Here is a 16,073-nt window from a genome sequence, read left to right as displayed (position 1 = left end):
ACATGTAAATATCTACTTTGAATCCTATTGTTAAGGGCTAAGTGAGGTCAAACACACCGTCACAAAGACTAAACTCGATGTCTCGGTCTCTCCCAGGTTGCAGCACAACATTTGCCAGTAATGCCAGTAGCCTGCAGACGGCTGTGCCCGGCTTCCCAACACCACATCTAATTTGCCATCAAGTTCCCAAGCGTGCGTGTAGTTTAAAGCACCACTTTGCGAAAGCAAACACAGATTGCTTTACGCGAGCTGATTTCTGATTATACCATTCAAGAGCACCGATGGGAATCTACTTAGGCACTCAACCGTGGGCATTCAGAAGTTGGATTTCGAGGGACACACACTCCAAACGATTAGGTGGAGACTTGGATCGCAAAGGGCCACTGGCATTCCCACGGTTCACTGACCAGCTGTCTAGTAAAACCCAAGCTTAACACTTTGACAGCACACAACCAAAACAAGCAATGCAATGGCACCAGATCTCTAAAGCAATATCAACCTGTTTTTCACCATCAGAAGGGAAAAACCAAAAGTTCAGAGCGGACACGAGGGGAAACCCTTTTTCAAGTTCCCTCCAGCCTCATGGAAACACCAGGGTTGCCTTCAAACACACCAATAACTAGCTCTGTGTGGACAGGTCTTCTTCCCATAAGCCCTCATAAATGTTCACATTCCACATCCAGTCATATTTGGTCTTTCTGTTAGCTAGGGATTACTTTTTTTTTTGGCCCCTGAGGTTTCTTTTATTCACTTTTACAAATACTACCATTTGAGGCACAGTTAATCTACTATTCATCTCCAAAATGTCAATGTTTTATAAATTAGAGATAAAGAAAATGTCCTTTTCATGTGGATTTAAGTGCCTTTGTGTAATCCTGCAAAGGGTTTTAATTTTTCTTTGTCCTATTACTAGAAATAAGGGCAGTGTAAAACCAACTAAAAAAAGTGTCTCAAGGTTTTCAAACAATGGTAGCATTATTCTACAAATATAGACTGCCCACTTTTGAACTTAACTGTGAATATTTACCTCCAGTATCAACTACACCCAGCTTTACCCCCTTTACGTACGCTCCCAACCCCACGATCGAACCACAAGCTGTGATGGGTTCAACAACTCAATAGCATTGAAACTGAATGAACTTCTTTCTCATTTTAATGGGTGTTCAGTGATCCAGAGGATGTCTCCGTGTCTCTTCATCAGAACAGGCAGAATTCCATTACGATGTCAATTTCTCAGGAGACGGCGGCGCTGCGAGGGAACGCGTGAGCAGGTAATTCGCGGGGCAGCAGATGAATCTTCCCACTCGTAGGCCGAGTCGAGCCAAACCAGACACAGGAATGAGATTGTCGCAGGCAAAATGGCGTTTTCATTCACACTCTGTGAATCAGTTCATTTTTACATTACATTTACATTACATTACAGTCATTTAGCAGACGCTTTTATCCAAAGCGACTTACAGGAAGTGTATTTAACATAGGTATTCAAGAGAACTACTAGTCACCAGAAGTCATAAGTGTTTTTGGAAATGGAAAAAAAACATTCCCAGTCAAACGATTTGTTATTCCTCTCAGGAAAATTGCCGGAATGCCATTTGTGTTCTGGTGGTAGAGATGCTCCGCTATTGATAACATATGACCAACAGAAATGATGCATTCTAATGACTAAACCATTAATCCAGAAAATATTTGTCACATTAATCAATAATTAAAGTAATCGTTAGTTGCAGCTTTAAAAAAACAAACAAAAAAAAACTCAGTGGTATAACATGTTTGTATTAAGATTAGTCTTTTTGAGAAAATAATATAAAAATAATATATATATATATATTATATTATATATATATAATGTTATATGGACTATATGTTTTATCCAAACAACAGTCCAAAACCCCAAAATATATATAATATCTACTATTATATACATGATATGCAAATCCTCTGTCAAATGGTTGGCATTTTTGTTGAAGATTAATTATCTGTTCGCCAATGCGTTTAATATGCCAACTCTCCCTGAAGCCGTTTGTGTACTTTCACTTTCATTTATAATGGCTTTCATTTTGCAAAATGCCATTACAGGCTTCCTACAGCTTGAGGCAAGTTACACTTTTTAACACTCCTTCAACACCACTCAATATGACAGTTCAAGAAAGACAAAAACATCCCGGACACAAACAAAACATTAGTGTTGTTGGTTTTGCAATCCTGATATGCGACACGTTAATGCAAGAGAATTGTGTAAATTATTTAAAAATAGATCTTACCAATGAGGTTAAGATTTTGAATTGCAATGTAAAAAAAAAAAGTGATAATTAAAACCGTACTTCCCATGTCTTAGCAATTTTTAAGGACCTTATAAAGATTAATTTATTGAATCCGCGGCAACCCTACTTTAACCAACTGATTGAGGGTATGCATGAAGTTGCTGTTTTCAGAATGGGTGGAGAGGGCAATAATGAAAGTGATATCGACGGCATTGGTGACACGGTGTTGAAAAGATCAAGATGCATGAAATAAGTGAGAATCACACCCCATTTAACGCCCCACTCAAAACCCAAACACTTAGTTCTGCCTCTTTTATGATTGATTCGTCCCAGGGAAAGAAATGTGTCAAAGTGTGTCTATAGGATGACTCTGACTTCCACTCTGACACCAAAATGTGACGTACGCTGCCCTGTTTTCAGACAGCTCATCAAACTGTGGTCAGGAACATTCTGAAAAGAACTGGCTCTCTTGATCTAGTTCACTAAAACAATACTTTTTATTTTGCTCTTTAATCACTTAAAATTATTTGACATTTAGAACCAGCAAATGGGGAACATGCCAAAATATACTGTTTAGCCAAATGTGTTGCTTTATGCTTTATATATTATTTGTGATCCTATTCACCTAAAACTATAAAAGCTGGTCAGTTAATTGAGAAAATAATCAACTGATTAATCGATAAAGAAAGCAATCGTTAGTTGTCCTAGTTTACATTGCTGATGAAACCTGGTCAAATAAACAGGAAAAAAACATTGGACAAGAACCCTTTTCTTCTTTAATGTTAACATTTTTCAACACGATTGATGTATTTATCACTTGTCAAAAATGTGCAATTCGATTTTGGCTCTCACTAAAGTTTTTTTTTTTTTTTAAAAAGAGTTATTTGTGATTATGTCAACCACAGCAATTGATGTCATGCCTTTCGTGCACTAGCTTTGATAAATCAAGTGGGAAAAGGGAAAACTATCAGCTGAATGTGAATCTCAATGTGCGCATAGGACAAAACACAGGCACAAAAAGGAGCATTTCTCACCTCAGCAACAATCCAAACTGAATCGGATCATACACCGTACATCTAGGTCAACTCGTCTGGAAGTCATAGTTAGGAGACTCCCCAGGCTCGTCAACCAGGCATGAATAATCCATGTGCAGATTTCAATTAGCCTGCAAGCAAGACTCATCAATATGTGTGTGTGTGTGTGTGTGTGTGTGTGTGTGTGTGTGTGTGTGTGTGTGTGTGTGTGTGTGTGTGTGTGTGTGTGTGTGTGTGTGTGTATATGTGTGTGTGCTCCAGAAATAACTAACTTTATTCACTGATGAGACAGAGACGAATGGCGCCCCCGGAGCCATTGCTCATTTACAGATGTCTATGTTAAGTAAAACCCAATCAGGATGAGAGATCCATCTGTTTCATCTTCCATCTCCTGCTTTCCTCTCTCTCTCTCTTATTTCTGAGACATCACAAACGGCCTCGGTTTACCTTAACTAAGAGCTGCTGTGCAGGAATACAGCATTGCAACGTTCTCTGATCAAATTAGTCTAAAAATAGTTCCGCTGTTTGCGTGGAAGGTCTGAAAAAAAATCGCAAAGAATGTCCCTCCCTCTCTTTTCAGCGCTGCAGAGGTGGTGAACCTAACAAGGTAGAACATGCACATGATAATCTGTAGTCTTCATCTCTGATCATCCTGCCCTCCATCATTCTTTCCTATTCTTCCAGTTATCTTTTTTTTTTCCTAATAAGGAGCTCTTTCTGAGCTGTGGCTGACACACTTTTCCTTGTTTAAAAATGTAGGATTAAAAAAGGAAATATATAGCAAATCGCTCCACTGAAACTGTTGAGTAATGATTACTGACATTTTTCTATTTACGTTCTAAATTAAATCAAGTACAGTGCCACTCCCTATTTGCTGTTTCTTTTTTTGTTTAAAAAAGGTCCAGATGAAAGTTTTAAAACACATTTCATGCTGTGTGACGTCATGCAAAAAATGCCTTTATACCCAAAGCACTGCTGCCAACATCCAATATCAGAAAAGCCTTTCATAGGCTTTACAAAACACGTCTTTATTTAACCACCTATGCATTTTTCATATTCAATGCATTTAGACTGCAGAGTGTCTCGACTGGGTGGAATCGGCTCGGTGACCATACAAGACGCCGGACAAACGGCACTAGCCGGAACGCAGGGGTGTTTTCTCCAGTGATTTCCTCCCCTCGGGAATCAGTGACTTAAGCTTTGTGTTGATAGCTACCATAAAAGTGAACTACCCTTTAGGCCTGTATATCTGTGGTAGGCGACATGTCTTCATCACAGTCAAACACGAGTGATGGGCTTGACCCTGAGAGACCCTGCGTCGGCAAGGTACGGCATTTATGTCCTAAGAAGCAGAGATACGGCACGTGCCATGAAGTACAAACTATAAAAGAGCGACAGATTGAACACAAAAAGACGTAAATTAGCTGTCAGGTGAAGCATGAATCTCCAGCCTCTTTATCTATGGCTGGAGTGTAAGCTACACTGAGAACGCACAGGGTCATTAGAGAGAGCGAGCAGGTTTGCTCGGGCAAATCAGATTACGCTGCGTCATTTGTTGAAAAGGGGGGCCACCTGAAAGACCCTCTAACACTCGTGAGGAGCACTGTGTGTGTGTGTGTTTGGTTTGTGCACGTGTCGTCATCATTTTTGCCATCACATGCTCAACGCAGCCGGGGTCGCACACACACACACACACACACACACACACACACACACACACACACACACACACACACACACACACACACACACACACACACACACACACACACACACACACACACACTCTCAAAGAAAATCTTAATAAATGTTCAGGAAATCTAACAATGATTGGCATCAAACTTATGAAAAATGATCAAAAAAAAGAAACACTTAAGCAACTATTTCTTCACCATCTTGAAGGACAGATATCAAATCTCACTGCATCACATGGTCCCCTTGAACTATTCCATATTTACTGTTCGCAAAGTCCTCAAGATTATATGACCTACATAATATGTGACTTTCCCGTGCATTAATTTGCTAAAATCAGAAAATATTCCTCCACAAGACGGGCACAGGAGTCTTCTGGCTGTGGAATGCCATTAGAGATGTAGTGACGAGGTCAAAAGGGTCATTACCTAAAGACTTGCGTAAACAGCTTAAACAGGACAAACATTAAAATCCAGCTTGAAACCAGTTCTTGCTTTTGGATTTGTTGGTCATTTCGACCTCATGACATTTGGATGAAGCCTCACCCTGGCACAAGTAGCTTCTAACCAATCTAGGGTTGCCACTAAGAATTATTTTCACTCATCATCAATTCAGGTTTTTTGCTGGTTCAGGCTTATCAAATGTAAATATTTACTGCTTTTTTTTGTTTTATATAATCGTAAACTGAATATCTTTAAAGTTTCAGACTGTTGGTCGGACAACACAAGACATTTGGAGATGTCACACTGTAGCCTGCTCTGGAAAATTCTAGTGAGCATTTGTCACAGTTTCTTTTTATTTATAGACCAAACGATTAATTAAGGATATAACTGGCAAGTTTTCACTAATTAAAGATGCACCAAATCATCGGATCATCATCCTCCCATCATCATCTTTCCTTTATCAAGCGGTCCAGATGATTTATTTACTGTAGTGTCTCATGGTGGTGTACATGCTGGCTTTAACATACAAATTCTGGGATTTCCCTGGCACAAAAGGGCTCAAATATGCATTATACATAAATACTTCTGGCATTTTTTCCAACTCCAACTGGATGATTGAAAGAACGAAATTGTGGGTAAAAGCAACCAAACTTAAGTTTCCTTATTAAGGTGTCTGTCTGGCCTCACCCCTGAACAAGCTCGGAGCAGAACTGCTTCTTCTTCAGATGGAAAGATGAAGGTTACGGTGGTTCAGACGTCTGATTAGGATTCGCCCTGACGCCTCCCTGCTCAAGATATTCTAGGCACGTCCAACTAAGAGGACACCCCTGGGTAGGCCCAGAACGTGCTGTGAGGATTAGCAATATATCATACGGCCTGTGAATGAGTTAGGAAGTAGCCTAACTGGGGAGGATGCAATGGCTGCTGTGCCGCCACCTGGACCCAATAAAGCAGCAGAGAATAGATGGATGGACGGACTACTGGTGTAAAATACATGTAGCTGTGTACAAATGCCACAAAGAGGCATTCGGCCCTGCTTTTTGTGTGTGTCAATGATGCACAATAAAACACACTTTAGACATCATTAGAAATAAATTCAGAAAAAACATCTCAGAACTGTGGTCTGATAAGACTTTATATACTTATTTTGGTTAATGACAGATCAAAGCATATTTGGTTTCCAACAACTGTGAGTTGTGAGCGTCTTACAAGCCAAAATCAGTTCCACTAAACTACTCCTCAGTTTGCCGGGGAAATACCCAGAACATCCCCAATGGGCAACAATCAGATCTGAAACGTACAGTGGAGCGCGACTGTGCTGCTGTTAATGAGCACTGATATGTGACGGCCGCATCATTTCCTATTGGGCTCCCCGGAGGAAGTGAATGAACACCCTGCCGTGAACGCTGTCCATCATGATCACATCACCTCCCACTGGAGCACAAATTCACACTCCACCCTTCAACACACTGGGCCAACCACACACACACACACACACACACACACACACACACACACACACACACACACACACACACACAGACACAGGGTGGAGATGACGAAAGCTCGGGGGTCAGGGCTCAGACCAACTAATAACCGTGCAGGAAGTGTTTTAAGTGTATAATAAACATGTGAGATAGTAGTGAAACTAATAGGTAGTGTGCGGAAATACTATCTAATGGTGCTCATTTCCCAGCTAAAATGCCTTGTACTTTTGCAGTCCCAGTTTGGAAACCACTGCCATATGGTTGATGACCAACATGCTGCTGGGAGTCCTACGAGTAGTAAGCCTACAGTGTTGTACTTATTGGTGTAATGGGGTGGGTGGGTCCTTTGCACAGATGTTGCAAGCTCTCCTTGTCTGTTAAAGGCATACATCTTCAGAGGTGTGGGCATTTGCCGAGACAAATCAATGCAGCTATCTAAGATAAGATAAGATAAGATAATACTTTATTAGTCCCGCAGCGTGGAAATTTGCAGGATTTTAAGCAGCGTAGATGTAGTGCAAACAAGGTACATAGTAGAAAAAACACACAAGTATTTTAAATAAGTAAGTAAAAAAAAAAAAAAAAAAAAAAACTTATAAATAATAAAGAAAAAAAATCTTATAAATAATTAGAAAAAATCTTATAAATAACCACAATAACTAATAATAAAAAAAAATCTTATAACTACAGACAGAATAATTATAGTTATAGTATTGTACAGTGTATTTGTATTGCACAGTTATTACAACAATACAACCTATAATAATAATCATAACAATATATGTTGATTATTATATTGGTTACATGTTATTCAGAAGCGACAGTGCAACATTTGGGGGCATCTACATCTACATCTGCATCTTACCGTCCAGGTTCTCTCTGTCGCTGATGTGCTGGAGGTTGCAGCCCGTGTCCTCGCGGCTCAGCTCGGGCTCCGGCCGGTAGGGCTCGAGCCTGGAGTGGTTGTTCCTCCTGTGTTTGGGGCTGGAGGACACGCAGCACGAGGTTGTATTCCCCATGGTGTAAGCGGGAGGTTTTTGGGGGGTAAAGTCCAAACCCCGCCGCCGACTGTACCTTCAGCCTCCTCCTAGCCGGCGCTGCTAACGTTACTCACTAGAGAGGAGGGGGGGAGAAAAACGGGGCGGTAACGCGGGTAGCCCCGGACCTGGTGCAGACTACAAACCCCGGTATCCGTGAGCGTTACACGCCCTTCCCCCGAGGCTACAGAAGGCTGCACTCCGCCGGTGGAGTTCAGTCATTTAAAAGGCTGATTTAAAAAACGCCACGGTGGGCTAACAGATGAGAGGAGCAGCCCGACGTCCGCTTCCTCACGTCCAGGCGGAGGCAGACAGTGCCTCCGTTCAACAGCCCACGGTTTCACTATCGACTCCCCTCGCCTTGTAATTTCCGTCCGAGAGTCCAGTTATCTCCACAAACGCATTTTGATATATTATTGCTTCATGGCGACAGGAATAATTATAAGGGCATCATTTGTTTTGTTGCTAGTCGGGGGAGATATTTTGGCTCTCAGCGCTACATGGTTGCCGATGTACTGTGGTATGCTGCTGCTGCTGCAGCTACATCCGCTGTTGTGTGGCTTTCAGGTGCTCCGCTTAAAGTCGGATTTTTTTATACAAAGGTTAAGAAACGGCTTAGCACTTTAAAATGTAAGGCCTACAGCCTTGTAGTTTTTAACCCACGAAAGCACGAGAAAAAACTACAATAACAAAACCAAAAAAACTAGGAAATCTAACCACATCGTTTGATTTCCCAAGGTACTGCTGGATCTTGTGGCATTGTTTAACTTTGAAAACAATTTTCACAGAGCAACGCAAGGTATTAATAATCTTATTTTTTTTTACCTTCAGTTACTAACTCCGTTATCCAACTTTTCTTATCTTTGTGTTCCCTTTACTAAATCGAATACATATATGCAAATAGAAATTGCAATTTCCGGCAGCACGTAAACATACCTTAAAAACCTACAGTTTTGTGGCCGTGAGAAAAGGTTCCGGTTCAAGTGGGTAGTTACAATGTAATAAATGGACATTTTTGACATTCTCTTGGCGATTGACCAACAATAAAATAAGAAAAATATAGAATAGAATAGAACAAATAAACCCTCGTTGACTCTGGTGAGTTCCTGAAGTCTGTCGATGATTTGTTCCATTCCACCACTGTTCATCTACAGCCACTAAAGTATCCTATAATTAAAGTAAACTAAAAATAGCCTATCCTGCAATTGTTTTTTTTTTTTACTAAACAGGTGAGTGGACACTATTGCTGTATATCCCTGGGTTACGACCCAAACATGAACATCTGTCATTTCCTTCTAATTCATATTTGTGAGTGCCAGTTAATTATATGATCTTGACTCATGACTGAGAAAATCCACCAGGGCTTTGCTTTGCCTGTGACAGAGTGCTGCTCATACTATACTTCATAGGATTAGGTGAGATTAGGGGAGGTTAGTGTAAACAGAGAGTGAGGTCCTGAGGAATAGCCTAATCCTTTGAGATGTTATCCATGACAGGCGAGACAATATGGACACGCTGATGCCTCAGACTATCACTGATTATGATGGAGACCAAAGAATGTATGTGAATTACCTTTTTTTTTTTTCAAGATAACATTGGTTGAGGTGATCAGTCGTGATGCTGCAGTGCAGCCTGCTGGTACTGCACCTGCATTGCATTAAATGACAGCCTAATACACCCATGTTACTGCCTGCCTCAGGTGTTTAGGAAAAGTGTTTCAAAATTCTGCAACCAGGATCACAGACTAAAGAATTTGGCATACTACCGGCTAACCAATCTGTGTAATGATCAGTCACTTCACTAGGCACAATGCCATGTTTTAATTGCTGCTGTCAATACACAAAGCAGTCCATCTTCTCTCATTGATGCAGCAATATCTAAATGTTGGGTGTAGTCAGTTCAATTGGTCGGAATTTCCTTTTCCCTACCGGTGCATTCCACAGTGTGGTTTTGTCTCTACCAGGGTGGAAGTTGATCGTATTTTGTTATAGACAGGACAGGAATAAGGTTTTTACAATAGTCACAGGTGCAGTGCAAGTCTTAGGGGTATTGTATTCTTGCCTCAGTGGTTTTGTTTCCATGATGTCCCCCCAATAAACTGCACATGGGGAGCGAAAGAGCGGGAATTGCTGAAAGCAAACATTTTGCACATCTGTAATTGTGGTGTTCCATGTAAAAGATAATTCCATTACCCATAATTGTAACTATTATATCAGTTCCTCACTTTTTCTTTTTACAGTAACAAATTCTTAATGTATTTGAGATGTTAATTGTATCCATGTGTATCAAATGATCAAGGGAATTAACTCCTACTTGGTGTTTCTGCTGAATAATCAGTGTCAAACTGCGCTTCTTTTGTTTTTCATTCTGCATTTACTTTAGTCAGCCACAGCTGGAGCACACCTGCTTGTTAAACATGTTACTCGGCTTCAGGAGGAGTAGGAGGGGGAGCGGAGTCATTTGGGAGGTTAAGATATATATAAGTCAGAGAATGCCATCACTCAGACCTGGGTTGAAATTGTCTTGCCCTTTGCACATCCACATTCATCCGGATGTCATTTCTGTAAAATGTGTTCAAATAGTTCCCCTTCTTCTAGCATGCACTGTGCAACATGGTGTATCTTCCACATCATGCATGTAATTTACAAAAGGCAACAAAAGGTGTGAAAGGGGAGACATCTGTTTTCTATTACAGTCTTTGCAATCGAGTCGAGTCATCATTGAAAGGATAGCACATCAAGTTCGGAGCAGAAAACCCAAGGTTAAGACTAACACAGCGCTAACAGCTTATAAACACTCCTAGTGGAACTATGTCACTGTGTCCTATATCTACATATTTACTGTGTGGGCAAAAAACACAGAGAGACTGAGCAAGAACTTTATTAAAGCAAATACATTAACAAACAATGTATATCAGAAGGAGTGATCATTACATGACAACAGCTAAGGTGTTGCAGTGGAGAAACCAACAGAGAAGTGAAACAAATAACTTCTAAATTCAGCCACGTATACAGTAAGTTAATATAATTCCACGAATGTGTGTATTAGTTAACCAAATATACACTCATGCATATTAACATAAATACTCGTTTTCTTTTTTTTTTAGACAAACAATGCACCGGTATTCAAAGCTATAAATAAAAAATATAAAAAATACAGGGTGAATCTGCCCAAGTAAATATTAATGCCACAAAAGATCCTGGTAGGTCTTTACATTAAATACAAAGAGATATTGGTGATGAATGCAGTGGATGTTGATTCCTGGTGGTGTGCTTGCATCTGTGTTTCTGAAGGGGAGTAACATTAAACACAAACATTGCCCTGAGAAGCCCCGATTCCCTGTGAACATTTGGCTCCTGCAGCATTTCCATAGCAAAACAGACCATCACAAAGACAATCAATTGAGGCCATATTTGAATAGAGCCTATTTTAATAGAGAATTATGTGGAAAAAAAGGAATGTAAAATGCAGTGCAGTTATAGTGGTAACTGCAGAGGCCTTGGTGTCATACATAGGCTGCGCAATCAAATGTTGTGTGTCATCCAGCGCTGCAGCTCGGCCTTCAGCATCTCATTCTCTGTCTCTAGTAAAGTGTTGTGTCTCTCTCCGATCCGTGCATGTATTCCTTCTTTCTCCTCCTGCATTTTCTGGAAGCATCCCTGTTCAAAGGGACATGAGCTCCTTGTAAAATTCAGTGATAATAGCCCTGACCTGACACAAGGTTCTTGTTTTTGCTGGTGGTGACGCACTGGAGAATTCAGAGCCAGAAACATTGACATCATCGTATAAACACATTTTTACAGCAAGGACAAGGATGGATTTGTGCGTGTGTGTGCATGTGTGTCTGTGTAAGCAAAACCAAAATCTTCAAGTCACCCCACAGAAGCAGGCCGACGCAGTCCGCACAATCAGAGGAATCACTCCACTTTGTGTCGGTAGATGACTTTTAAGGCTCTAAGCTCCTCAATCAGAGTCTTGTTTTGATTTTCGAGCACGGCCACGCGGTTTTCGAGGCATTTGACGTATTCCTTCTTCTTTCGTCGGCACTCCCGGGCGGCTTCCCTGGAAGCAACAACAACATTTCCCGTGAAAAAAAAAGAAGCTCCTTGGCTTTCCTCCCAGATCTGACAGAGAGCCAGCCGTGAATCAGTTTACACCAAAGGGAGCAAAGAAAGCTCACCTTACAAAAGCTACAAAAGGTGTTCTCATGTGGGCGCACAATGTTTTGTCGACGATAATTATGAACATGTTTGTGAAACCTTCTGGATAGAACGGGAGTGAAGGAGCAAAGGTAGAGAATGTCCTAAACAAAAAAAAAACAACCCACCCCCCCCATAAAAAATGCAAACAAGTGCCAGGGACACAAGTCTGTTGACAGCGCACACAGAAAGCTCAAAGTTCTAAAGACAGACAGCGAGTAAAAAGCACCTTAAAAGCAGGATGTAATCAATTTTGCTAACCAGACATATCCACATAAAACTGACCTACATACAAACAGGAGTTCTCACAGTTGTTCAGCCAACTCACTCTTTACTCCAAATATACGTCACAGGGCAGATAATGGGGAGCCAGACGGCCTAAGAATCATCAGCTAAACACCGGGGATTGAGGAGAATCCTGCGGTGGGATGATGATAGGCTTGTGGATCTTATGATCATACATTGTCATTTGGTGTTTTGCAAGGTGTTTGTGTATTACGCAGTAGGAACAGCAGAAAGGGCATTGGATTCTGAGGAGAATCTGCAAGTCTGTACAGTAAATGTGTTATGCAAGATTAACATTTGGGCGGGCTGGAGGGATGGGATGTTCGTGGTCCACGAAAAACTAAAAGTGAACGCTAATTTTGTTGTCACGTTTATTTTCTATCACATTAGTCACGTTATTCGTTAGTATTGTTAGTCCCATGAAACAAATTTAAATAGTAACCAACTGGTTTAATTACAATCATGGGGTCCGTCCTCAAGTGAGGCCATGGGGCCCAAAAATCCTTTGACTTACCCCATTGACTTACATTCGGAAAGAGACGTCTGTAACTCAGCGGATCATTTTTCAAGGTGAATCAATTTCATGAAAAGCTCTTATTTAAATCATTACGTCCTAAAAGTAGCAAAATGCACGAATGGCCGAATACTGAGTTATGTTTCTTCCTCCCTTCATGTGAATGAGGATTTGGGTAACGAGTCTGGACTGAGGGCTGGGAGGCGGGGTTAAAGAAAACGCTAGTGAGCTTGATGCATGGGCCCAATGGATGCAGAAGATCATTGGAAGATCGGGTTATTTTAAACTCGGACAAACTTTAATTGCTTGATGAGCTACTGAGAAATGAATGGCGTGTTGCCTCCAATGCTGTATCCAATTCTCTTTATACGTCCAAACGTCAACAACGATAGTTTCCTAAACCTAATCAAGTGGTTGTGTTACCTAAACCTAACTTCCTGAGAAAACTGAAGTTTATTTTGAAGGACACCTTGAATGTAACGAGCGTATAATGACATGTTCAAAACACACGCTAGAGGGTTACCTAGTGCGTCAATCACAGGGCTCTGACCAAGCAGCAGTATTTGACAAGTTGGGGGTGACAATGTGGTGAATTGTCAATGCTCTCTGTTGGGAGAACTATCAAACTATAACATTGTTCTTAAATCCACAAGATATAACGTGGTCATTAGTTAGCTTAAGAGGTGCTAGTACAGCAGGTGCGTCCCCCCGTTTCCAGTATTTATGCTAAGCTAACAGCTAATTTTCTGCTGGCTGTAGCGGTATACTCAGTGTGCACACATGGGAGTGATATCAATCTTCTCATCAAACTCTCAAGAAAGTAAATGAGCATATTTCTAAAATTGTTCTACTATTGCTTTAAAAAACCTCTAACCCATCCTAACCTGCAATTTCATGTTAACCATGAGCCCAGTATTCACTGATACTAATATAGCTAATATCGGATGATGATATCAGTACGGCTGATGAGAGTGATTGGTCCTCTCTACCTGTTCTTCATCAAGCGGATCTCCCTCTTCATTAAGGTGTTTCCTGGTTTCAGGGAGCTGTGAGCGCTGGCCCCCGCCACCTCCTGTGGGAGGCTGGAGCTGGTGTTACGCAGCTGGCAGGCAGTCAAGTCTCCTGAGTTGCCTGGGGAGACACAAAACAACACGTCTGTCAACAGGGTTGGTTTGAACCAGCTGTTGAGTGATTGTTGATTAAGTGGGTGTGCCAATAGGTAGCTCGGGTGTGGCCCTGTTTATACCCTCCACTACACTACTGATTATAAAGCTTGTGTGGAAATGTCCTTCTGAAGTTTCAAGTAACTGCTGGTTGCAAACAAGTGATTTGTTTTACTGGTTTGCACCAATAAAAGTCAAGTCTTAGATTGAAAAGACTTTAGTTATGTGTAAGTTGGTTGCTTGAAAAACAACTGTGGCACACCCTGATCGAGCAATTCACGATGTGACCACAGAGTCATTATTGAACCGCCAGTTGTAACATAACTGCAGAAAGAGAGGGAAGTATCTGAAAGAATTTGAAATACTTTTTAAATGCAGGTATAACTGTGTTTTGTTTAGCCCTACATGGAAAAATAGGAGTTAGTATGCTAGCCTTACCAGCGCTGTTTGGTCATTTTGACTGTTGTTAGCGTATCATTTTGTAACTTCATGTATTGTTATTTTTTCTAAACAGAAATCTTAAATCGTCCTAGATTGTATATTGTAAGTGTTGGGTAAGATATGTTGGCCATATCCAATAACTTCAATCTTCAATATCATTGGCACAATATATTTGCTACGCTAATGCTAGTTTTGTCAATTTGTTCCGTTAGCTATGCAGCAGTTACACCTGGCATGTATGACATGTAAATATTAGGAATGACATTAAGTAGGAATTTAGGAAGATCTGGTGCAACTAGTCAGTCAGCGTGTCTATTATTTTTAATTTAGTGACGGATAAAACTATTACACACAGCATACATAATACTGTGACTCTTAACTTTTTCACATAATAATAATAATATAATAATAATCTTTATTTATATAGCACATTTCATACAGACTAAGTAGCTCAAAGTGCTGTTGACTTTGGTTCTGAGACAGCAGACGCTCTTACTCTCAGAGATTCCATGAGAATGTCTCAAAGAGTGCAACCAAAACTACTGTAGTGAATTGCAGTGTCGCTAAGGCTGTGCAAAATAGATAATAAATAGATATAATTAAAGAGTTTTAAGTGACTGAATTCCAAATTTTTATTCCCCCCCTCTTCTATCTCATCAAATCAGTGTGTGACACTGGAAAAGAAAGAGAAACGGGTGCCACTCTTATCTACTTCTTCTGTTCATTGTTTGCTCTCTGTGAGAGCAGAGCTCACTGCCTCTTCATATCATGTAATGGGTTGATGATTAATTCCGTGATATGTTTGAATCACAGAAGTGGAACAGCATATAATCACAGCGTGGCCGGTGACTGACGTCAATGTGCATCGCATTCGCTGGTTCGCATTTACATGTCGCTGCTGGAGTCCTGTTCCAGGAAAAAGCAGTGACGTCAGCCACTGCTGCTATGTGCTCTGAGTGGGCAGAGTATCGAAGCATTTCACAGAGGGAGAGAGGGAGAGAGAGGGAGAGAGAAAAACAGGGAGAAAGCATGACTGAGGGGACAAGCGAACCCTGTGAAAATGTTTCTTATCGGAGTAAGCTTGCTGCTGCTGACTTTGGGAAAATTTGACTAATATTCCAACGGTCCTTTGTTACTTTTTATGATGTTATTTGAGGAAATTATTAAGCTCTTTAACAGTGATCTGGGAAAAAATCACTATCAAAACATAAACAAATGTGGAATGTCTGAAAAGCAAATCACAATAATTCCGATTTTTATTTCAATTCCCAATACTTAAAACGTTAGCTGGGAATTTTGCCAAAGAGAATGTTGACATTAAAAATAAATATTTATAAAAATAATAAATAATATTTTCAGAGATTCTAAAATGAGTATTTCAACTGAACAACTATTATTCTTTTCAAGATCTGTCAGTAAAAGAGATGATGGCAAACATACCTGTTTCTGTGTCATCCCCAGTTACAGCCATACTGTATCTACTCCCAGGCTTTTTCCAAGAGAAACCGTCCCCTTCA

General features: G+C 40.6%; 2 protein-coding genes across 6 annotated transcripts in view; both read right to left on the bottom strand.

The window, feature by feature from the left end:
- ccny (cyclin Y) overlaps positions 1-8,479 on the bottom strand; it is a 34,455-nt gene extending 25,976 nt beyond the window's left edge. For all 4 annotated transcript variants that reach the window (XR_008532299.1, XM_054623163.1, XM_054623162.1 and 1 more), the window contains exon 1: positions 7,783-8,479. Coding sequence is in view for 3 of the 4 variants with exons in the window: in XM_054623163.1 (XP_054479138.1) it covers positions 7,783-7,936 (154 nt within the window). In the remaining variant the exon portion in view is untranslated. The remainder of the gene's footprint in view (positions 1-7,782) is intronic.
- Positions 8,480-10,831: 2,352 nt separating this feature from the next.
- Positions 10,832-16,073, bottom strand: LOC129110934 (cyclic AMP-dependent transcription factor ATF-1-like). 2 transcript variants are annotated; one of them, XM_054623209.1, is made up of 4 exons: positions 15,997-16,073; positions 13,942-14,083; positions 11,831-12,016; positions 10,832-11,613 (listed from the first exon to the last, which is right to left on the bottom strand). In XM_054623209.1, exons 1-3 carry the CDS (start codon positions 16,025-16,027, stop codon positions 11,872-11,874), a joined length of 318 nt encoding a protein of 105 aa, XP_054479184.1. In that variant the 5' UTR covers positions 16,028-16,073; the 3' UTR covers positions 10,832-11,613; positions 11,831-11,871. The 2 variants fall into 2 exon arrangements, with proteins under 2 accessions (XP_054479184.1, XP_054479183.1); XM_054623208.1 differs by having other exon boundaries at positions 10,832-12,016.

Source organism: Anoplopoma fimbria, chromosome 21 (assembly GCF_027596085.1).
Source record: "Anoplopoma fimbria isolate UVic2021 breed Golden Eagle Sablefish chromosome 21, Afim_UVic_2022, whole genome shotgun sequence".
NCBI lineage: Eukaryota > Metazoa > Chordata > Actinopteri > Perciformes > Anoplopomatidae > Anoplopoma > Anoplopoma fimbria.
Note: the sequence above shows the minus strand (reverse complement) of the source record. Positions and strands in the feature narration are given on the sequence as shown.